The sequence below is a fragment of the Camarhynchus parvulus genome, chromosome 2, assembly GCF_901933205.1.
Source record: "Camarhynchus parvulus chromosome 2, STF_HiC, whole genome shotgun sequence".
Taxonomy (NCBI): Eukaryota; Metazoa; Chordata; class Aves; order Passeriformes; family Thraupidae; genus Camarhynchus; species Camarhynchus parvulus.
In genome coordinates this window covers 70,269,540-70,294,491 of record NC_044572.1, presented here as the reverse complement: position 1 = coordinate 70,294,491, position 24,952 = coordinate 70,269,540, and the positions used below count along the sequence as shown (strand labels likewise).

The window sequence follows — 24,952 nt, the reverse complement described above, 5'->3', positions numbered from 1 at the left end:
GTTATTTAAAAACAGAGTTTAGCAAGGTTTGGTTTTGGTTTTTTTTCTTTCATACATCTGCAGTATTGCATACACCAAACTTATTTCCAGCAATTAGTTCATACCACTGCTACCTTGGAGTGTCTGAGTACAGATCCACTGTTACTTGGTCCCACAAGCACCCTGAAGAGCAGACTTGTACTCTAACAGTAGTGAGACAGCTCAGGGGAGTTCCCATGGCAACACAGGGGAAGCATTAGCAGCATTAACCATCAATTCTGTTAAACTCATGCCAAAAGGTACAAGTTTGCTTCCTTTTGCTTCCCAGAAAAGGAAATGGATTTATATTTCTACAGACTCTATTATATAAACGAATTGCCCGTTTTCCCTTTAAATTCAGTTTTCCAAAGAAAAACATTGGAAAACTATCTATGCACACACAAAATGTGCCTAAGGTAGGAAGAAACTGTCTCTGCTAGAGAAAACATCTATTTGTCAGAAGTTTTTTCATCTCCACATGCTCTACTCAGATATTCCAAAACGCAGAATTGAAGACATCTGCTTGGGACCAAGAGCCACAGGACACTGAGCCCAGGAACTCCTAAGGACTGTGACACACCTACGGACTGGCCAGTCCAGGCTGTAATCCCAGGAGTGAGGCATCTTGGCTGTGCATGCTGCCCACACTGGTTTATGATTCCAGCTCACTGTCTAGGTTTCCTGTACAGTGCTCAGCAGTTTTCCACCCACTTTATAAAGGGTTTTTTTGCCTTTATCCTGCCCTGCTTTTACTGCAGCCTGCTGAGCTGTCAGATGCAAACAGTCCAGGGAAACAGCAGGGAAGTCCCAGTTCAAAAAGAGGCTGAGGATGAGGGAACATCCAAAGAAAATCTCATGTAAAACTGCACAGAAGCCAAACTAGTGGAGGGTACACTGAGCTCCCTCAGCTGTGCCAAAGCAGGCTGAGCCCCCTACAAAGCAGGCTTGTATCAAGCACCCCACGTCCTGATGCTGTAGGAGGTTGTGCCTTCACTCACAAGCTCCTCTGGGCTTGTGCCCCAGGGCCAGCCATCAGCCCCTGAGGAGCTAGAGGGCAGTTCTGTATTCTCTTTCCTGCTGAAGAAGGGTCAAACCAGTGGCCAAATGGGTAATGTCGCCCACAGGATGCAAGGCTGCCATAACAAATCTTTCCAAGAGCAGGCCTGAGGGAAGGCAGAGCACAGGTGACGAAACTGATGAGGAGAAGGCTGCCAACCCAGAGCAGACTCTGTGCCCTTCTGGCCATCCAAGGAACACATTCATGTCTCTGTGACAAACTGGACAGGCTAAGTCCTGCCTGTTGGCACTGCCTTTGGGGGTATGAACCCTCCATGGCAACAATGAGAAGACAATTCACTGAGCTGCCTACAGCCTGCTTGCACTGAACAGATCATAAGAAGTTTGTCAGCATTAGAAATGTTCTGTCAATATTTCCATAAACACTTGGAGAAATTAGAAAGGATTGTCAATAGATGAAAGAACTTGAACATTGGAGCATGCAACTAGAAATGTAAGCCTGACACCTGCATACAGCAGTGACACAGCAGTCTTGAAAACACCCTCCTCCCCTTCACACAGCTGTATGGAGCAGGAAAGAGATTCAAAGAACATTTCAAGAGAACTCTTTTAAACAGCTTTTCTATGTTACCTTTGTGAAAATATCTGGGATTGTAACAATGGAGTAGCTGAACTGTATTGACCTGTGCAAGTGCCAAGTTCCATTTCAACAATTTTCTCTTTACTTCTAAGCTACGTAACCTACTAGAAGCTCAGATGTACTACCGTAGAGAGAACAGTCCCTTTTTAAGAAGATACTTATTACTCAAACAGAAATTCAAACTCCCAAGATACTCAGAGTATCTCCAATGGAGATTATCCCTGCCAATTAAGAACCTGTAAGGTTAAGTGTCTAAACAAAGTAATAACATGCTTGACAGATGTAAAGCTGCTAAAAAATGAATGGAGGAGTTTCTGATGTTTGCTCTGGTGTGCTTGGTTTTTTTGTGTGGTTATTTGGTTTGCTAGTTTTTTTAACCATCAGAAGGAAAATATGAAGCAGGCACAGCAGGGTGCAGACAAATGTCATCCTCTAAGTAAATACACATTGCCTAACAGATGAGGGCCATATAGCTTTCCCTGTTGTGCCACCTGGGAGTCAGCTCAATGCTCATCTTTTTTGAAATCTCTTGCATAATTTTCATCATGACTTGAAGTCAAATGTTGAGGCCTGCACTAAAGCTGCTGAGAATCAAGGAAATTGACAGATGTAAAATTCAGCTATTACAGATCAACCCTTAGATATCAAATGTCCTTAAAAGTCTAGCAGATCAGCCATCACTGACACCAAAATCAGTTGTTTTATTCCGTTTTCTCTTTTTTCCTACAACTCATTTTCAATTTTATCACAGATATCATCGTTTTATAGCAGCAGATAGGCACAAAGAGTGAAATGTTAGCACTGTTTCTGAAATGACCTAAACTGTTACCAAATACCTTCTTGAGAGCAGGGCGGAGTTGAAACCTCAGGGCTGAAGTAATTTGTGTCTGTTTTCTCTAATGTACCTTGACAAACAATCCAATAAAATAGGAAGTCATTACCTCATTGATCATGAGCAACAACCCAAGACTGAAGGCATCTTAAGAAACAGAGCAGGCTACAAGAATGGGGCACATGAAAGAGGAAGAGCTTGAATAAGTTAATTCTGTGTTAAAGACTCTCTAACCCCACTGATATTTCAGTAAAACAGTGTTTATTGCATTATGTATGTGAAATAATAAAAACTCATTATTTAAAAAAAATGTTTTCTCTTAAATTAGAAAAGGGAAAAATAACAGTGAAGAATCACAGTTTTTCATTAAGAAAAGCTGTTTACGTTTGCACAACAGCTGCAAGGATATGCAAATGAGACAAGACAGCCCCTAGAATGTCCACAGGGTTGTGCTGTGAAGTTAGAAAGGAGTCTTTGAACTTGTCAACTTATGTTTCTGTACTAATAGATTCAACATCTGGGAGTTAAAAATTAAGTCTCCTTCATTCTCTAAGGAATGAAGTTTTAGGAGCACAAATAGCTTCCTGTCAACAAAGAGAGAAAGTCTTCAATTCTATGATTAGAAAAGAAAACTGACTGATGTTATCTACCCAATTTTGCAGTAGCTTGCTTAGGCATACCCTGTCACCTTTTCCTTACACATCACACAAAGCAAATCACACTTTCTGAAATGGAACAGAAGTTAGTGAAGCTCAACAGGTGTAATTGTTAAAAACATCTCAGTTTCCACCAGAATCTTTCACTTAAGTCTTCTATTTCACCTACCTTTCAAAAAATTGTCTTCAAAGAACTGGGTTGTAACTTTCTGTGGGTAATTTACCCCAGCACCCCAAACAATCAGCGGTGTTAAAGTTTCTGAGGGATGACCAGCTCCATGGGATCCTAAGATACACCAAACAAGAAAAATAGAAACGTTAGACGTGCTGTAAAAACAAAAATCTACATGCAATAAAAATATGCACACATATACTAAGCTCTTGATACAGACATACTAAAAGCCTGCTACAGACAACCTATTCCAACTTCATAGCTTATTTTTATGTCACTAACAATAAGGGCTAAATTCAAGTTTCAACTTGGGAAATCAGTATCAGTTAAGTCAAGACTAAATAAATAGAACTTTTTATATTAAAACCTCAAATTTTTAACATACAGGAAATAAAGCCATAATATTTTTTAAAGCCTCAACATATGGAGGAGTTACCAGCTCAAAACATGTACATGCGCTTATCCTGAGCATCTGAGTGAAACCAAGAACGCCTGATTTCAGTAATATTAGGCACATGTGAAAAAAAATCACATAGAACTGACCTCTGAATAAGAATTAGACTTCCATTTCAAAACCAAGAAGCAATAAGCATTGCAACTGTCATCTTTCCAACAGTGATTGAAGTTAATTTTTAAGGTTTTAGAGTCTAGTAGCACATTCCTTAAAAACTGATAAAACATTACTTTCTTCCCTGGGGAAACAGATTCCCTCCAGCTTAACATATCAGCCACCAAAAGCAGGAAGGTTGAAAACTATGACATCTCAGCAGCAGTTGACTAAAGCGGGAGCCACACAAGCTTGAAAGAAACGCTGGTCATTGAACCCAGTGGGTGAGGTACCAGAGCAGTGAGAGAACTCAGCCTCAAAGGGAAGGACTTTGTTATACAAACCCTATGTGGGTCCCTGTATGGTCTACAATATTACACATTTGCCTTATATTTGCACAGACACATGCTCTTCCCTGTCTATAAATTTTAATAAATACAAAGGACAGACAAAGCATACTGTTGTGCAACCTCAAGGCTATTCCCAACAGCATACCTAATTCTGTCCCTAAAACAATCACTGTGGCACAGATGAAGAGTCAACTTTGCTTACTTTAAACAGGCTAAAGCCTAAGAACACACTGGTCTGCGAATTAGATTTCTGATGTTTCTTGGTGGACACTCTCTGGGCTCAAAAAACAGCAACAACTGCTGTTCGTTGAAGAACTTGTGGAAAAAGCGCTTATGGAGAGAGCACTTCCTGTATTTTCCACAGATCACGGACTATTTCTTATATCAGTTATATTCTTATTACTGCAGGAGGCAAATTTAGCCAAGCCACCAGCTCCATCAGCATTTCACTGAGATTCTGCCTCTATGAATACTTTAAGACAGATAGAGCTGAGAGAGGCAGCTGTACCCACTCCCTCCCTGTTATAAAGAACTGTTTCAGTTCTGATCTGAATAACAAGAGGGGAAGAAAAATAATTCTTTTCAGCTGGGTCAGTTCCAGGCTCCACCTCAAGCACTTTCCAAATAGACCTTTTCAGGGAAAAGGGGGGATGTTGTCATCTTATTGCAGGGGTTCCATACTGTTATCTCCTATCACAAGAGTTTCATACCTTCGTGGTGTTTCTCATGGGCAGCTCCTCAGAGCACTGACTCTTTTCTTCACAAAGGAGCCAACTGACTGCAGTTCCCTTCTCAACCAGCCACCCCACTCTTTTATAGCAATCTTCTTCTCACTGGTTACAGCTGTGGCCTGTTAAAGTTAGGCCGGTTCCTAATCTTTGATAATTGGCCCAACTGCAACTCCTTAAGGGTAAGATTACTTTCTACACTCTTTATTTTTCTTATATTCTATCCCCCTACAGGGGGAAAAGGGTGCTGTTGTTTAGTTGTCTGTTCCATAGACCAGCACAGGTACTTGTGCCAGGATGGTAGCAGGAACAAGAGGCCAAGGTGAGGGTGGGTATGGAATGCCCTGCGTTGGTGGTCAGCAGTTCCATTTTACATCAATTTAAAGCAAAATCATGGGGTCAGACTGAGAAAGCAAGTGACATCATTGGCTTTTGCCAGCAACCACAATGTCTTTGATCTTGTATAAGTCAGATCCTATTCTTTACCCTAATAGGCCCCCCCATCCTTCCAATGTTTAATTTGTTTTAAAACCAGCACACATCCCATTCTGCAAATAACCACTGAAAGGCTGCAGCAGGGCCTGATAGTACCAACCATCTCAAATTAAAACTCCTGAACTATTCTTCAGACAGCTCACAATGGGCCTGAACAGAACCTCTGGGCTTGCTCTCAGAATCACTAAAGTCAACTTCAAAGTTATTAACACTTCTGGCACATGATCAAGCTTTTCCTTCAAGACGGAAAGAGACGACAGAAAACTATGACAGACCAGTGGTTCTCAAAGCCTGAAGAAGTTACTCCTAACACCTTTTATTCCCCTCCAAAGGATCCAGTGCATAATGAGAACACGCCTGCAGCTCACTCTGGCAGCAAGGAAGGCCAACAGCACTGCAGGCACTGTTAACAGGAGCATGGTACAGGGAAAGGACTGTTCTCTATTCAGTATCTGTGAGACAACCTCTAGACCCTGGATCCAGCTTTGGGTTCCTTTGGTACTGGAAAGACACCCATCATCTGGAATGATTTCAGTGAGGAGCACTTGCCCTGTGAGAAGCAGCTGAGGTGTTACAGTGTGAAGCAATGTCCTGTCTTAGCTTTCCCAGTTCCTCCCAGGTGTAGTAATCCTTCCCCTCTCTCCCCGCCTCCTGCTGAGAGCTGTCCATCAATCTCAGAAGGTCAGCAAGGCCGTTGTCTGATAGGTGAAGTTCAAAAGATGCCTCTCAGTCCTGGGGACAATTGGGTCATCCAAGTGTCATTTGTCTCCTGAGCTTCCTCCCCTCCTACCTGGTTGGTAGCTCACCTACCCCTTACCCTCCCCCTTTCCCCGAGCTTAAAAAGACACGGGACCATGCGGTTGCTATTCGGTTGGAGCTGTCGCAACATTCAGAGGCCTGCATGCCCAGGAAAAAACTCTGGATTATGACCCCCTAGCCGGATCCATCTCCTTTTCCTCTTTGCCTCGCCTAAAGCTTCTCCATCACAGGTCAAGCCTGAGTTCCTGTTGCCTGGACTTGTTCCAAGAGCCTACCTGCAACATACAACTAACCAAAGGTGTCTCTGAGGTGAAACACCATGGCTGCTGCCTTTGGTCAAGCAGCGAGGGCCAGACAAGCCCAGGCACATTCCACCTGGTAATATTGGGATTTTATTCCAATACTGAGGGACTGGGACTTGCTCAGCCTGGAGAAGAAATAGTTTTGGGGAGAACACAGCAGAGCAGCCTGCCTGCGCCCCAATGTGAGGGGGCCTCAGAGAGAATGAAGCTGGAGTGTCACTGTGGTGCACGGTGGGAGCATGACAGAACAAGTATAATTTGACAAAAAGGAAGTTCAGATTGCAGATAAAGAAAACCTTTCCCCCTCCATGAGGGCAGGCAAGCAGCAGAGCAGGCTGCCCAAAATGATTGCATAGGCTCCATCCCTTTGACATTTTAAGGGCCCTGCTGATAAGCCCTAGCATCTGTGTCTGATTTGAAAGCTAATCCTGCCTTGAGCAGGTGGCTGGACCTCCTGAGATCCCTATGATCATATATATAAAAATATATATACACACACCCCTTCTTTAAAAAAAGAAAGAAATCATTTCTTGAAACATATAGGAAAAATACAGCAGAATTAAAATTTTATTGCAAGTGGCAGTCGGCTCAACAGTAAATATTACTCAAAATGGACTGTTTTGCAAATAAACAGACGGTAATTAGGTTGATTGGAAAAATATACAAATATTTTGTTATCTCTGATGACAGAAAAAATCTGCATCTCCTCAATTGAACAACTTTAGGATTTCACACAGAGAGTAACATGCTGACTGCTGTTTTGCCATGACCATGCCTGGAGCAGCCCTGCTTCAAAAGTGTCATATTAGTAGCTGCAAACACACAGCATTGGAAGAGAGACTTATCATTTTCACTGGCTGCACACAAGGACAGGAGTGTTCTTAAGATTCTTGAAAGAAGAAAGAATTAGGGAAAAATGCCTAAATGAACTTAGCACCTCAAACTTTTCTCATCTGCCCTCAAAGCATTTGGCCACTGTGGCCATACCCTTCACAAGTCTCCTCTGTGGGTATCAAGGTTGGCCCAGCCTCACTCTCTGCTCTGTACTCTCAGCTCTTTCACCTGTCTCCAGCACCAGCCTCCTCTAGAAAGATCACAGAGCAGTCCCCTCCTTTCTGTTGTGCTTAAAAGGCCAAAATAAGCAAAAAGATTCGGCACCCTCCCAAAATCTCTCTGTACAGTTTTTCACCAACTCCTGGACAGACTTCCCACCTTTTCCAGGTGCTTTAGAGCACCAAAGTGAGACCTCTATCTCCCAGATGGGCTGAAACAAAACCAAATTTGCTGCTGGCAGCCAAATAACACTATCTCCTGCCTAAGGTGGTTTTCTGCAGCAATCTTTCTATTCCTACTAGCAGCCAGTGAGGAAATTAAGCTTTAACTTAGTGTCTTTTTTTGTCCAGACATGGAATGCAGCTGTCACAGCAATTTGCATGGATTTTCATACACAAGCAACACTTAGGATACCAAATCAAAGCAGGGGTTCCAAAGCTTCTCATGGCACAGAGCTCTCTAATCACATACCAGATGCCCATAAACTCAACTGACTCAATATTTAAAGACTCACCCCAATCTGTCATTCCATGGTCAGAAGTCAAAATAAATGCAGTCTTTCCATCATTTCCATAGAAATTGTCAATCAATGAAGCAATTTCTTTCACACCCTCATCAACTTGTTTAATATTCTCCTGGTACTCCCTTGAAAAATAGGAAAAAAACGTTACATTCCAGGTGGCTCTCACACTTGGTATAAAGCAACTTATCCATAGCCATAAAGCCCAGCCCTTTGAGTATAGGAAGCTTTAATCTCAAATGAACATCAAGCTAACAAAAGGCTTCCTAGATGTAAAATCTCTCCTCCTCTGAGTCTTACTGAGATATTAAATCGTTGCAGCACAGTTTGAAGATTACTGAAACCACAGTTTCAAATGGATTTATACTTCAAATCTGTCCTGTCCTTGATATAACACTATAATTTTACTACTCACAGCTGCCAAGCAAGTTAAGCAGAATGCCAAAACTAAGGAATTCTGGAAAACTCAAACACCTTAACTGTAAGTTGCAAAAATTTAAGCTGGTAACTAAATGGCAAAGAAACATCTCACCAGGCAGTCAGTGTTTTGAGATGATTTATAGATCAGGACAGATCCTAGTTTCCTGGAATAGAAGCTAAACAAAAATTTTGTATTTTGTTAAAAATTTTGTATTTTAGAATAAGTGATTGAGCATGACTGACTTTCAGACAATTTCCTATCTGTTGCTAAAGTCACTTTAAAAACTCTGTAAAAAAATCATAATAAATGAGCATTAAACATCAAGTATGAACTTTATAATGATGCAGGAAATCAGAGAATTTTAAAAGTATGCAAGGATCAAGAGAAAGACATAAAATCCTGCAAAGCAGGATGTGAAGAAATTAAAAGAAAGTTCACACAGAATAACACTTCAAGACGAATTGGTGACAAGAACTGTTAATCTAAACTCTGCTCTTTTTTTAAGTGTAACAAAAAAGCCAAAACATAATGCCAGAATTTGCCATTATTGCTGAGCTTACTGTTGTCTATAAACTCAATGATATCACTTCAGCAGTTGGGTATCTGAAAACTGGATCCATTTTATATTTAAAACTGCATTTCCTACATATCCTCTAGATTATGTGTTGGCTGCAACTAAGAAAATTGCTAAAAATCAGACTTGAATACAGTAATATAACCTGACATAAAGTATAAAGCAAAAATCTGTCATTTCTACACATGGGACCATAAAAAACAAAACTCCAAACGTTAAGAACATAGGTGATCATGGTAACATATGCGACCCCCAATACTACAACTCTTGTTTCTGGCTTGACAAATTGCACTCTTAAAAAAGTCACTATATGCATTTAAAACTAGTAAGAAAGATATGCTTAATGTCTCAATTACCTTGAGTTTGGCCGATGAGCATGTCCATTGGTGTCTATGCCTAGCAAATGCAGGAACAGAACCACCTTTTCTTCATTCAGTGCAGAGAACAATGTTTGATTGTTTCTGGAAGAATTAAAGAAGCTCTGTATGGAATAAGCCATTAATAAATTAATCTGAGCAAAATGGAAGAAGATAAGCATCTTACTAGAAGTAAAACACTGCTGTTTCCATGTCAAAATGCTTGCAGTTATTAGATTAAAAAGAGGAAAAATAATGACTTCCCAATTTACAGCTTGGAGGACAACTACTATCAGTAAGGTCAGTCCAAATTCCTGCTTATCTAAGACAACATTTATGTTGAAGTGTTCTTTTGTTGGGCTTTTTTTATTGGGTTTTTATTTGTTGGTTTATTTTGGTTTTGTACAGGGGTTTTTTTAATTTGCATAGGCAAAAAAAATCATCCCTTCTATGCCTCCTGTATAAACAAACTGATGAACCACTCTTGAGTGCCACTTATGGCTTTACATTTCTATTGAATTACTGAATTTAAATCGGAAGCAAAGGTCTCAAATATTCTTGCTTTGGAAGCAGGTTCTGCAGGACTGAGATACCAAGCTACAATTTGTTTGCAGAAACTCAATGAAACAGAACAAAACATGACATGCTTTGCAAATACATGAACTACAGAACATACATCTGCCTTGCACATGTCCTACTTAAGCATCCCTGAGGCAGATGCCAGGGGAGAATTTTCCCCTTGGACTGAATGAGTCTTGACAGGGCTATTCTATGTTAGACCAGCCACGCTGCAGCAATGCAAAATGCAGGCAGACAGCTATTCCTGCATCAGCTCCTTAGTAACAGCACTGCCCAAAGAAACAATGTCGGGGAGGGTCTTAGTTCAAAAAGGCATCTAGAGAACCTTTCAGTACACTAACATAAGTGAGAGTGTCTCTGAACTTCACGCAAGAGGTCCAGGGAAAATGCTGGTAGAGGCACGGAAGCATTTCTGCCACTGAAGACCGGGCAGTCCACCACGCAGCTGTGACAGTGATGGAGCTCTTAAAATCTAAAGCTCATGCCTTGTATAAACAAAAGTCAGTGTACACAGAGGAAGACCAAAGTGGCAGCAAGGATATCACAGTGAGCTGTGCCAGGAAACCATGGCAGTATGCAATTCCACTTTTCTAACTCCCTGAGTATACACAAGCCACATGGACTAATATTTGCAAGCTCTCAGCTTCAGCTCTTGTCCAAACAAAATCATGACCAAAGTCCAGAGATATTTTAAATAAAGATACAGGGACAAAATCCGATTACATTAAATAGCAATGTAATTATTTTTAAGGAGATTTTCATTTCCCACAGAGATCCGTCCACCTGCACATATTTGACCACAGGCTGAAGAAGCTTTCCAGAGCACACCAGAAATTTGCAGCATACAATAAAACTGTTTCCTTAATTTTAATTAAATAAAAGGAAATCAAAACAAAGCTTATCAAAACAGGAAACAGGACAAAACTCCCAAACAGGACAAACAGGAAAACTCCCAAAATTAAATCTTAAAATGTAGATCAATATTAGAAGGCGTATGTTTTTCTATCACAGAATGATTAAGCAAAAGAAATCATTCAGAGGAAAGCAAGGCCTGAGCTTCTCCTCTCCCACCAGACAAGTCCCAGGATAAACCAAAAGCATCCCACTTTCACAGTCCCAACCACCTCATAAGCCAGAGCAACAGCAGCCAGAAAAGTATGCCCAAATTCTGGCCAATTACAAACAAGAAGACAAAAGGAAGATGAGTGCAATCTAAGATGTGACGTCTCTTCCCAGAGTAAACAGCAAACTTTATCCCATGACATTTGAACAAAAATGGTTTACTGAAAAAAAATCCCAAAAAACAACAGGAGGCTTGCCTGGATTGGTGGTGAGTTGGCAAGCAGGCACCAAACATACCTAGGGCAAAAAAACACTTCACCTTGCTCTGGATGTCGCTGAACTATTTGTACAGAAGTATCCTTGTATCTCTTTACAGCCTGCTAAAGGCCTCTTCTTTTTGGTACTCTGTGTTCACAAAACTTGAGTCCTACTTCTACTCAACACTAGTTTCCAGCCCATCACTCTATTTTAACTATCTTCCTGTCTCACTCTTTTTTATTCTTGCTTCCCTTTTATTTCCTCTATTCAGTAATATTGCCTCCACTGTATATGCAAGCTCAATCTCACCAAGAAGTTTCAGGAAAGCAGTAATCAACTAAGAGGCTGAGAGCACTCAGTTTTTCCAGTCTCAAGAAAAAGCAGATAAAGAGAGGTCCCATTGCTGTATACAACCATCTGCCCTGAGGGTGAAAGGAATCTCCATCCTCTGAGCCAGACTGATCAGAGGGACTCGGAGATGACACAGGGAGACACTAACAATGTGGAATGTGAAAAACTACAGTAAGACACAGCCTTTTAAAAATTATTTGGTAAACCATAACTATAGTCAGATATTGGAACAGATGCTTAAAAGGCTTGCCCTTGGAGATGCTCAAAACTTGACTGGGCAAGGCCTGAGCATGTTGCTCTAACTGAACCTCCTTCATTCAGAGAGCCGGACTCAAGATGACTACAGCTTCCTTTCAACCTTGTTTTTAAATTATTCTGGCAACTTTTTTTGATTTTCTGGCAGCTAGCAACAAAATAATGCACTGGTAACAACTTATATGCACCTTAAGATGAGCACAAAGTTCCCCATTAAAACATTTACATCAAAGTGTGAACTTAATTATAAGTGTAGTACTAAGTAAACCACTACAACAGAATTTTAGTTATAACTATGTGAAATCTTGATCTAATCATCTCCCTTCTCCAATGGGAGAAAGCAAAGAAGAAATAAAGACTATTTATAAGGCCTAACAAATGATTCACAGATGTCTGAACAAAATATGGACTTTAAAATGTAATTGGGGACTTTTTGTTCCCTCAAACAGTGTCTTCCGTGGAAGCATGATTTTTTAGTAGAGCTGATAAACTGTTGCTGACTGCATGTATTAGAGAGACCAAACAAACTCTTCCCTTTCACAAAGCTCCTTAATCTAGGACAAGTTAATTTAATTGGCTGCTTAAAGCCGTGCACACTGATTTGTGCTGCTAGGAGAGTTTAAGTAGTTATGCCAGTTTTCAGATGTAAAACAAAAGTACAAAGGCAGGACAAACATATCTGCCAGGTTTAGATCCCTTGAGCATGATCATACACAAGACACTAACACATTTTAAATGAATCATAAAACCATTGCGCTGCTAATTAGAGCAGAGCTATCTGTATTGAAATTCACTGGCACAAATCAACATCCAGTCACAGCACTATCTGCAGAGCTTCAGAGTTTAACATAATTCAATTCTGGACTCCATCCACCACCCTGCACAGAAGGGACAGTCTGAAGGCTTGGGTGGCCTTTCTCCAGCAGAAAGAAGACAAAGGAAGAATGGAATACTATGTTCAAAATGAGAAAAGAATAAAGGAAAAAAACCACAATTTTTTGCCATCTGTATCTACATGTCCTTTTCAGTGAGAAGACATTAACTGAATATCCTACCCTTTGAACATAATAAATTGTGGTTAGGACGTTACTGGAACTCCTCTCCAAGACTGAGTTCCTAGAATTTTAAACTGTTTACGCTAAAAAAAAAAAAGTTGAATCTTTCAAAACTATTTGCCACAAAATATTTTCAATAATCAGAAATGCACCAACAAAATCTTTTTTTCCCATTAGTTAATCTAGACTCCCAGTATTTTGCTCCTTAGTTTTTTAGCACAGACTCAAATGGTGATTTCAGTAAAAGTTCTTTTACTGAGAATCAAGTCACGTTACAGCGATTAAACTCCACTCCTTAATTATTTTGCCAGCTTCTTAAAAAAAAAAACAAAACAAAACACAAACACACGAGAAGAAGCCCCAAACAACTCAAAAACCAGAAAGAAACCACAGTCCATGAACTCCATGCCCACCTGGAACTCCAAACCACTCCCAAGTTATTACTGCACTTTAATGTTGCTGAATTTTCACACTGCTGTAGATAAAAAATCCCACAGAGTCTAGTCCGTGGTGTATTTTCTGTCCCAAGAAAGGGCTATGATCACCTTGTATCATAAGGAGACAGGACAAGAACTACTGAGTGTCATACATTTTTCTTCTACTCATTATTTAAGCATAGATACAAATAAAATTAGAGTTTATCATCTCCTGATGATAATTTACTGTTGGTTAGCATTTTGAAAGACAACAAGGAATTTCAGAGTGCCAGCACTAGCAGCCCAAGCACAAGTTAGCCATTCTTCGTTTTATCTCCATCGTGTTTTGGGGCAGAGGAAGTGGCCCCAAACAAGCGGCCCTCACAATGCTTGGGACCTGTGGACTGCAGAGTAAAGAGGAAGTACATTTGGTGTCTTTTGTTTCCTAAAGAGGCAGAAACCAGGGACCACGTTGGCCAACACACAAGTTAAACAACATATTGTTAAATACTTGAGATAAAACACAAAAGAGGAAAAAAATAAGTAGGCAAAGCAGAATTTAGATTCCAGCATAATGTCATTACTACTTCTATATAATCTCACTAGCACAGCTGAAAGTTGTTAGAGCTAGAATAGGAGAGTGACCTTGGTTTCAGTAAGCCCCAAGTTTCACACTCCTGAAGCAATTGTTGATGTGCAGTTGAAGAGATGATTAATGGAGTGTGTGGCTTATGCCAGTCAATCAAGTCCTATCCATCCACAGAATGGAATTTAGATGGGCAAAATAAGTCTTAAAAATAATGGTGCTGGCTCCAAGGAAAAAGTAATCAGTAATGACATATATTTTAAACATATCATTATAGCTTGAAAGGATAAATGCCATTAGGTGTTCTGAAGCAAAAGAAAGGTAGTACCACCCTCATATACTTGTGCAGCTCCAAATGACAGCAGGGTGCAACTTTATGACAACAGCTATTCAAGTGTAACTGACAGCCTAATTTGATTTGTATTATTCATATGCATTACAACACACAATGTGGCACAAGTGCACATTCAGTGAAATGATGGCACTCAGAAAAAACGTCTTTTCACCTGCAAACTCAGAAAATCACTTCCTTTGAAAATTAGCAAACTATAATGATCTTTTCCACCCTATGTCACTGTTTAAAGCAGAGCTACCTTTCACTTCCTAAATAGATGATAATTTGGTTTATTGATTTATTTCAATTTTTTTATTTTATTTATGCTGGTTAGCTATACTAATGCATACACAGCCCAGAGATCTTGTGAAAAAAATTTTAAGTCTGAAACTCCCTTAACATCATTATGAGATCCAGAAAGTAACTCACTTAACTGCTTCAGTGGTACAGACATTTATACACCAATGCCCACTACCAGCATTTCTTAATCCAAAACAAGTGGAATAACATAATGGAATGGAATAACAAATACAGGAATTAACAAATAATCAGAAATCATGTGCCTTGGAGTATTAACACAGTGAGAGTGTCACAGAAAACAACAGTCATGAACCAGCACTGACCCCAGTCAGCTGAGCAGAGCACCACAGCAACAAATTCTACAGCTCTGAGTCCTGGGCTGCCTCTACCTCACACTCTGTCCCACAAAACAAACTGTGTCTGCTCTGGCAGCCACAGCAGAAAATTAGAAGCCAGCTACATCTGTGAGGAAAAGCCACGCAGCTTGACAAAAAAATAAGTCCATAATATTGCTTATATTGCTTTCCTAACGAAGACTTGTCATTTCTATCATGCTGCAACAGCTGTTATAAAATCCTTAACTAATTGCATTCAAGAGCTTATAAGGTCTATAGTACTCCAAGATGGGTTTCACATTATAGGCAAACAAAACAAAGCCAAGAATATTTTTATAGGGTACTTTTATTAGTGTTAATTTTTTAATTAGCACTAAATGACAACTATTTCCTTTAAGCATCTATTACACTTGTCATGAAAGTTGATTCAAGAAATTTTTACTTATGACCCCAAGTGATAGGTCTTTCAAAATTCTCATACTTTCTAGATCTATGATAACGTGTTAACAGGTTCTGTGATAAAGTTAACATACAACTGTGCTTTTTATAAACACATAGCATAAAAAGAGTCTCTGCTTACCTTAACGTGATCAAAAACCCACATATCAAGCTTGGCTGCATCTTCTGCTCCAAAGTCTTCACTTTCTGCTGCATAACAAAATGTATAAACATGATCTCCAGTAGCACCTGCAAAAACAATATAGATGGCATACGAGATACAAGATTTTTTGCCTTTCTCATAGTCAAAAATAGTTTGCACAGGAGTAGAAACCTACCAAAAATTATGATCCTGAAAGAAGTCAAAGGAATTTTATTCTTATTTTAAACTTTCCCATAATTAATCCTTTTTGGAAGCCTGGATAATATTTTACCTCATTAGCTTATCAGCACCTCAGAGGAATGTGGAACAATGTTATCCAGTATGCTCAGGCAAGGAAGTAAAATGTGGAAAAGCAGATAGGAGAAAACCAAATCCCAGTTTAAGCAAATTAAAAAGAATTTGGTTTTGAAACAAAGAACTTCACAGAGAAACTTCTAACAAAGGAAGATACATATTCATAGTCTCATTTGAACACGTGTTTTGGGGGCAGACTGTTGAAGAAAAATATGCTCAGCTTTTGGTAGTTCAACTGAATCATACAAGATAATGCCTTATCCATGACGTCTCTTCCACAGGAAAACATATCACATATAACAAAGGCATCAGGAGGGTTACTGTACTTCAATTCCAGCTACCAAAGGCCCAATGGGCAACTTCAGGGAGACAACATTCAAAGTCTGCATCTTTAAAAGAAGCATGCAAAACAGAAAAGGGAGAACTACTCAACTATGTTCAGTCACAAAGTACAACACAAGGGCCACTGATGTGCAAACACAGCATTTGGACAAGGCAACACCATTCTCTACTCACTGTCAAGGGAGCAAAGCAGAGAAGGGAGGGGACAAGGAAAAGACAAAGACTGGCAAGAAATTAAACTTCAGAAGTCCTGAACAGATTTGAAGCTAGGTGAAGTTTAATTAAACAATTCCATCAATGGCAGAGCTGTTACAGCTCAGGGGTGCCATTCATACTCTGACTATATAAACTCTCAGAGGGGAAAATGTTCTTCAATCAGTTGATGACCAGAGAGAATATATTCGATCTGCTGCATGTCACAACTATATAACGCAGTGGTGTAAGCTTCCAGGCTTGTGAATGAACCAACATCCCAGGATAAGGCAGCTGCTTAACCAAGATTATGTGGAGACCCACACAAAGGGATGCAGGCATTTCAGGCCAGGAAGATGAAAGCACAGATTTTCTGATGCAGCTCTCCCCTGTGCCTCTGGAGATGTTACTACTACTTATAACACAAAACACTCACTACAGTTCTCAGCTTAAAAGAAAAGGAAGAAAATACTGCCAGGCATTAAAAGTGAATGCAAGAATTTCAATTGCTGGATAAATGAGTTCAAAAGAAGAAATAAGTCCTGTCCATCACTGCCAGGATGACTGATAGTCTAAGAGGATAGAATGTTGTTGTGCTTTTCCATAGTGTCACAGCAAACCTGAAAAGTCCTTCCTTGAAAGGTGCCGCCCCAAAGAAGACAATGACAGCTCAGAGTTTGCAGAAAAACAAAGGAACACATCTACCACTTACCCATTTCTAATTTCTACCAAAGCAAAACAAAACAGTCCACCCAACCCTGCACAGCTACAAAGAGAAATGGTGGCAAAAGGAAGTCATACCAGAAAAGTTTTGAAAGTGCCTACATAGCTTATAAAATAACTGTTTCTTTTCTCTTTGTCTTTTTTTTTTTCTTTTTAGTAAGAACTTCTACTATGCAAAATGTTAGGAAATGTTATCTTAGTTCTATTGTTTGAGGGGGCAGGCAACAGTACGCCAACACTTTTTTTAAGTCTGGGAATGAGGAAGCAAAGATGGGATAGAGAAGTAGAAGAAAGCCAGGGATGAAAACATCTTTTAGAAGGACAGAGCTGCTGGGTTTGATGATGCTATTACACCACGGGAAATAACTGGAGGTGCCAGAAACTCCCAAACAAGATACTACCTATTGCTTTTGCTCTCTTCTCTGCCATTATATCTCACACTTAGCACCCATATTCAAACATTAGGATCAGGGATGAAGTTATCACACTCTTAAAATAAGATTTAGGTCCTGAAGAAAGTGAATGTCTCACTCTGCTAGTGGGGCAGGTTGTGACCCATGACAAGTCTGTCATGGGTCAGACTCCAGACCGGCAGGAGAATTTGCCAGCAAATTTTGCCTGCACAAAAGAGGGCGAAAAAGAATGAATACACAAAGACAGTCAGACACTGAGCAGGACAGTATGTGGCCATCAGACAGCTGTCATCAAATACAGCCAATGCAAGGGATATGAAAAATTCTGCATTGTTTAACAATAAGGAACTAAACCAGAAGATGGAGAGGTCTGTCTGTCCAGAATAATCCTGACAATGGTTTGTCCCTGTGTTCCTATGATCTTGATGATGCCTTTCTTCATACTCAAGCTAAAACAATGACCCTAGCCTTTGTGGAAGCTTCCAAAAAAGAGAAGGGGAGCCCATGAAACAAAGGGCAATCTGGACACAACAAACAAGCATCTACTTCCCCTTAGAGAAGCAACAGTCTCAGCTCCTTTTTCAGCATGACATTGTAATACACTCCAACCCAGATCACTGACAGAAGAGTACAGGGCTAGATTTTTCAGGTCAAACCTCAAATCCTGGCAAGTCTAGAAGAGAAACTCAAAGTTTTAAGGAAACAAAATAGGCATTTTCAATCCCTATTATTTTTAGATAATTTCAAGGTCAAAATCTAAAAACATCACAGAATATAAAGTTAAAATTAGCACCATGAATTTGTGTATCTTAAGTGAGGTTAACTATTAGAAACAAATACCTTTTAATCCTGCTCAAGATAAAAAGGTAATTCAGACATTTTCTCAGACTGAAATACTAATCACACAGTCATTAAAACTTTGCCAAATTTAGATTTCATGTATATCTATTTTGATATTTAAAAAAAATCTGTGAGCATTTTTTTTACTTCCTTATAGAATTCTCAAATACTTCCTTGAAATATATATTTTATTACAAGAAATATACCCAGAGAAAATAGAGGAAACAAAGGATTTTTCTATCCTTCCCAAAAGGCAGCAGGTATCATACACTCTTTATGCATCATCCAATGCAAGTCGTGAGACAGTAAAATTGGGAACATATTGGCATGATAAAATATACAAAAGAAGAGTCCTGTGGCCTCACTAATTTGCAACATGAAAAGAAAGAAATTGAGCTATGTGCATCTATCTCCTTCTTTGCTTTTTTGTAAAAGTAAAGATAAAAAACAAACACTTGATTCCTTTGCCTTCCATACTATAAAACTTGGCCTCATTGAAAGAAAGGGAACTATCTTTTTCTAAAAGAAATTAATCTGTCCTTCTATCATGAGAAATCATGATTCATGTTCTGACACAGCATCTACTTCTCAGATACATAAAACTTTGCCAACTTTGGGGGATTTTTTCCCCCCACCGCAAAAGGAAGCTGCATTGTTGATACCACTCAGAACAAGCCATATAGAGAGTATTATCCTTGCACATCTCTTCAGATAACATCAAAGCTGCTCACAAGTCCTCTGCTTATAATCTAACTCAAGCAAAACCAGTAGAAAGACAGGGCTCTGGGAAATTCTTGAATTCCCCAAATATTTTCCCAAGAATATATCCCTTAAAACACAAATAATCTGTGCAAGGGCGACTACCTTTCCCCTCTCCCCACCACCATCACTCTATTTCCAAATACAAGCTGTAATCTGAGGTCATGGGAAATGATCAGGAGATATTTTTACAGCTCATCATAAATTCATGAGGCTTAAGCAAAGAGCAGAAAAGAGGGGCATGGGGGGAATGTCAGGATGTGAGGGGGAAGAGACATGAGTTCAGAAAAAGTTCAAGAATCATCATGAGAAATATGATGTACATTTTCTCTAAACCAATATTACATTCTACTCCTACCCTGCCTATCCCATTTTTCTTATTATTTGTCAATACAAAAGCCCAGAACAGAACAGCAGCACATGCCCTTAGCTTGTCCCCTTTTCACTTGAGTCTGTTTATTCTGAGATTATGTGAAAGGGTGTATATGTACTCATCCTTCCAAGAAAACAACAATATTAAACTTGGAGAACCTTTAAACATTTGAAGCGTTGCTCAGCAATCTCTGCATGCTCAAATACCAACTGCACTGGCCTGACAAGACTTTAACACACTGCACACCACAGGCAAAAGACCTCAGTACCAGGAAATTCTTGCTTTCACACAGTTCTTCCCTTTACATATTAATGTGGTAAGTAGAAGAAGGATAACCCATAATAAGCTACTTCTTCAGCTCCAACTCTGAAAAAGCAAGCCTACAGTTCTATCTCTCAGTTCACTGGAAGCTGCAGGCTTGAAGAAAAATCTCAGCTGCAGGCTTGCAAAACAAGAATTTTAAACCTCACCAAAGAAAAAAATACTACATCCTTAAAACTAAAGGTGTGTTCTTTTGGTATACTGACAGAATTAGCTAAGGCCTATTTAAATTAATGAATAATTAATAGTGATATCCTCATCAAAAGCTTGCTTCTTTTCCTCCACCCCATCTTCATGTCACAAATAAGAAATCAAGTACACAGAAATACACAAACTGAAAATACTTTTTTTTCACCTTCTGCTCTAGCTCAAAAATGCTAAGTGTCTATATTTTACTGCCTGATAATTTTATGAATCTTTAACACATAGTTAAGTCTTACCTTTTGCAAACATTGGCAAAATATCTGGGCTTCCCCAGCTCCAGGTATATTTACTTTCATTGAAAACTGAGTCAAATTCCACTGGATTCTCCTTCCATCCTGTTAAACAAACATACCTGCATTTAAATGGCATTGCCAGAAGATCGCATTGACTGCTAAAATTGATGGTCCATGCAAAATGTTGTGGGGTTTTTTTGTAAGTTTCCCCTAAATTATTTCACAATGAACTCCAATTTGTGCATCTTGATTTTAATTCCATTTAAACATCCACTATAATTACTCCCCCATTCATTATGAAGTGAGCTGAAAACCAGACCAATCTCATTATGCAGGGTTTCAAACAGGCAAAGCACACAGCTGGTTTACCTTCTAAACAGCTAGCACTTGTCTGAATTCTGCATCTCCTGTTGCCTGAACTCAGTGTTTGGCATTTCAGGCAATAAGATACACACATAAATTTCCAGAAGTCATTTGTACTTCCTTACAATAAAACCTTCAAGATGCTTCCATGAAAAGGCACTTGACAGAAATATGGAGTTGCTCTTAACTAAGTATCCTTGCCTATCCTGCATTTGTAGTGATTGTCAGAAGGAAGAACCTTTTCATGAGGAACATGGACAAGACCAAGTAATTCCTCTCAACTCCCCTGTCCAAAACCAGCACACGTGACTAGTGCTCAGGCCTGGAAGCCTGGGGGAAGACAGAGGAGCACACAAAAGACCAAGTCAGTAATGCAAAGGGCTGTTCCACATAAATAAGCCCCAAACACTCAGTAAAAGCTCTGGACAAAACATGGGCTTGGGGCTTTTAGTTTATTTTGCTCCTGATTCTCCAATTCCAATGGTTCAGCTGAGATACCGCAGTTCATTTCTTGTTTGCAACATCTACTTAGCCATATCCTAGTGCATTCCAAATGATAATTGAAAACTCTGTTACATGAAGAGGTGAGGCTATAAGATGCTTCTGCTTTTAGGTTCAGGCTGCTAAATTCAACCATATTAAAAAATATTAATTTATGTAAGCTATTTTCCTAGCTATCAATATTAGGATTTGAAAATCCATCCAAAATTACTATTTTCCATATCATCTTGGCATACAAACTACAACATAAGTATTTATCAATAATCATCCAGAAAACCCAGCACATCACTGAAATACTGTACTTTGGAGGACAACATTCCAAGCTTTAGGACCAGCCTACCTTTAGCAACTGCACTGACATCCTCATAAAATCCAGCAATAAGTGCAACGTGCCCTGGCCTGGATTCTGTTGGGACCCGGGTGTGAGAGATTCCCCAGCTGCCATTGTTCTCTAGAACACTCCTGAAAAAAGGATTCAAGGCAGTTAACTTTCATGACTTGTCAAAGAACAACAAATTCCAGATAAAAAGAGTGACAGGTAGATATGAGGCAGGAAATGCAAAAAAAGCCCATACTAAAACAGATTTTCACTACCACCTGCTGTGCAGTAGAACAAGCAGAATGTTAACCTGCAAGTAGCTCTATATTGCAACACTGTACAGAGAACATCACTATCGTGGCCCATCAGCACTGCAAACAGATGAGTTCAGCTGGTCTTCTAATACACCTAAAGTTAACATATACTGGGTTTTTTCTGCTGCCTTCCTCTTTAGCTTTTTTCCCCCTCAACAGATTGTTTCTGCCTGGTGTTAGTCTTCTTTGTTCTTTCCATTTAGCCTGAAAGTGTCTAGTTCAATCTTATCTTACTCTTTAAATACACTCAATTATAATTAGCTCTTGTGACCATGCCTGCCTTTATCTGTGCTGAATCTTGGAAGCAACATTAAGAGAATTTGAACCCCACATAAATCTAAGGTGCAAATAATCTTGGCAGCAAGAAGAAAATTTAAGTAAACCTTGCACCTTTTGCAATTACACTGAAGTGAAGGAGAATGCATTCTCACCACATGCACAGAAACACATCAAGTGTCTAGGGTTTATGCACATACAGTAAATAGTTACAACAGATAAAAAGCAAAGAAAATAGAGGACAAAGCCCAAGCATAAGAAACAGCCTCATAAACTATTCTCATGGGCCGAAGATCTGAACAGCTGGAGCCTGTCAGGAAGCAAGAGGTGAGTGTTACCATATGCTGTTTTCTTGTCTCCATCTTCTGGAAGAACAGAAAGATTCACTGCTCACAGAGCATAGGAAAAAAGAAAACAAAACACAACAGAACATATCTTTTACTGATTTTTATGAAAAACCAGCAGAATCTTCTGAAAAAATTCAAAGTAGTTTTTAACAGTCAAGTTACCAGGAAATTAAAATTTTGTTGTTCATGATATAAACTACCAAATTTGCTATGTTTATGTGTTTCAGTCCAAGTAAATTCTAAGTTCGTGCCTTTAAACACCCTAAAATTTCAGGCTCCACTTTAAGCTTGCAGCATTCACCATTTGTTTGCTGGGGTTTTTTTAAACTCACCTTAGACCTCACATGCTCAAACTTACTTGAAAGCTCACAGAACTACTTGGAATAGCCCAAATACAACAGTGAGGAATATAAAGGCATGTAGAGACGCAGCACTCCAATATGTTATTCCTACTCTCATCTCAGCTAGGAAATAATACAAGTTGTACTGAAAAAAGTAATTAGAAAAAAGGATTTATGTATTAGTCAAAGTGATTTCTTATTTTTCTCACTACAGACTGATCAGGATGTATTGCACTAACATTCATGAATGATTTAAAACAAAAATAAAACACTTGTAGCTCTCCTCAGACTTACATTGTAACAAAAGGTAGAAAATTGATTTAATTAGAAATCTATTTCTATTGAATTGCAAAGTAATTCTTCACCTTTGCTTGTCAACAATAGGATAACTTCAGGATCTGAAGTCAACAATAACATATACCAGGCAGAAAAAAAGCCATATAAATTTGTTATTTACCTACTCAAAATTACTTTAGATACTTTGAATTACTTCAATGCCTTTTACTCAGAAGAACCATTAAAAAAATTAATTTCCATGGCAGCATAAACACTAGCTACCCGTAATAATAATGATAAATATTAATATGATATAGAAATATGGCTGAAACATGACAGGCAAGGAAGAAAGCCTCTTCCCTGAAATCACCATTGCAGCAATTCAGATCACTTACTGGTTCTCACAGCTATGGTAACACTGCTGAAAACCAGATTTTTCATAAATATTGTGGAAGACTAGGTACTTGGCATACATGTATTATCCAACAATCTGCTTCAAGCCTAATGGATATTTATTTTTAATTCCATGTACCTACTAAAACTTTGCTTCTTTTAATAGCACATTGCTACAAGAATGGCTCTTGCTCATTTAAAGACAATCTTTCCTCATTAACAATGCAGTAGTTCCCAAGGTACTCCACTTGGATAAGACTAATAACCTGGCTGTTATGTTGCCCACTACTATAAAGTGGGTAAGGGACTGAACATTTAGAACTTAAGAATGAACCTGCAAAAAAGTAAAATTTGTATTAAATTGCATATACCTTGAGTTAGTATTATTGAAAAAGGAATGTTCAGACAGCAACAACTTGGCAGAATAGAAAAGGATACACTTCCAGAAACTAACACATGATCTTGTCAGCCTGTTCATAAAGTTAACTTATGGAAGTTGTGCAGCTCAAAGGTTCAGGGACAAAACTCTGAACCTGTTGCTTTGAAATTGTGGCAGCTCGTGTAATAGATCTAAAGATATGCTCTGGGCTGCCTGATCCTCCACATTGCAAAAGGCACAGCAGGCTGCATGTTTTTTTTCTTTTCATCATCTCTCACACATACATGCTCACACACATGTGTACTTCTACGCAGAATGAGAGATGAGAGAAATACAGATGGCACTTCACACTCTACTGGCATTTTCTTCCACTCAGGGACCTACAAGCATCTTTGCTTGTTACAAGGCAGTTCTTCCCCTCCATTCACCCATGTACTTTCAGCACTGATGACAATGCTTTACTTCTACAGATTTTGAAATACAAAGTCCTTAACTCCACAAACATAGTCAAGCAGAGAAAGCAAAAGTGACAACTTTCCAGCAGTAGACAAACTAGTACATAGTTTACCTTTTTTCTATATAGCCATGATAATGCTGAGTGCTAAAACTTAAAACCTCATATCACTGAGTAAAAGAAAATACCCATTATAACTTTTGCCTGGCCACTACTCACCCCTGCTCCTAGTGATGGGGCTATTACAGCATTCATACCTTGATGGTGTGGGTTGGTGGTCCAAAAGACCAACAGTTTTACTGCTAAGGAAAGAAACTGCTCTCGGATAAGTGTCAAGTCCACAGCTAGAAGATAACATGGTAAACTCACACCGATGTGGCAGACACCTGCCAGTGGCAGAGCACCCTATAAAAACAGTAACAGCAGCAGAAGTAGGCACAAGTAAGCCCATATGGGCTGGCAAGCAATGTAGCAGGACTCCTCATATTTCTGTATCACTTTTGCAGCAGTGGACTGCAAAAGCCCAAAGAGCTTCAGATGACTGATTATTTGAGTTTGCTCTGATACTCAAGCCCAACCAATTCTATGATCACACAAAAGTAGTCTTATTTAATATTGCCTTTTTTTCAGTGTAGAAAATTGTCTTATGCTCAAATAATTATCTTGACATAAGGAGACAGGGAAAGTTAACAAAAAATAGTTCTAAGCACACAAGGATATGAC

The 24,952-nt window shown here is 39.2% G+C and overlaps 1 protein-coding gene across 1 annotated transcript in view; it reads right to left on the bottom strand.

The window, feature by feature from the left end:
- The window catches only part of PIGN (phosphatidylinositol glycan anchor biosynthesis class N), a 100,040-nt gene that overhangs the window by 59,769 nt on the left and 15,319 nt on the right, over positions 1-24,952 (bottom strand). The window contains 6 exon segments of the mRNA XM_030970994.1: positions 3,333-3,449; positions 8,084-8,214; positions 9,441-9,565; positions 15,552-15,658; positions 20,270-20,368; positions 21,471-21,592. Coding sequence (XP_030826854.1) covers positions 3,333-3,449; positions 8,084-8,214; positions 9,441-9,565; positions 15,552-15,658; positions 20,270-20,368; positions 21,471-21,592 — 701 coding nt within the window.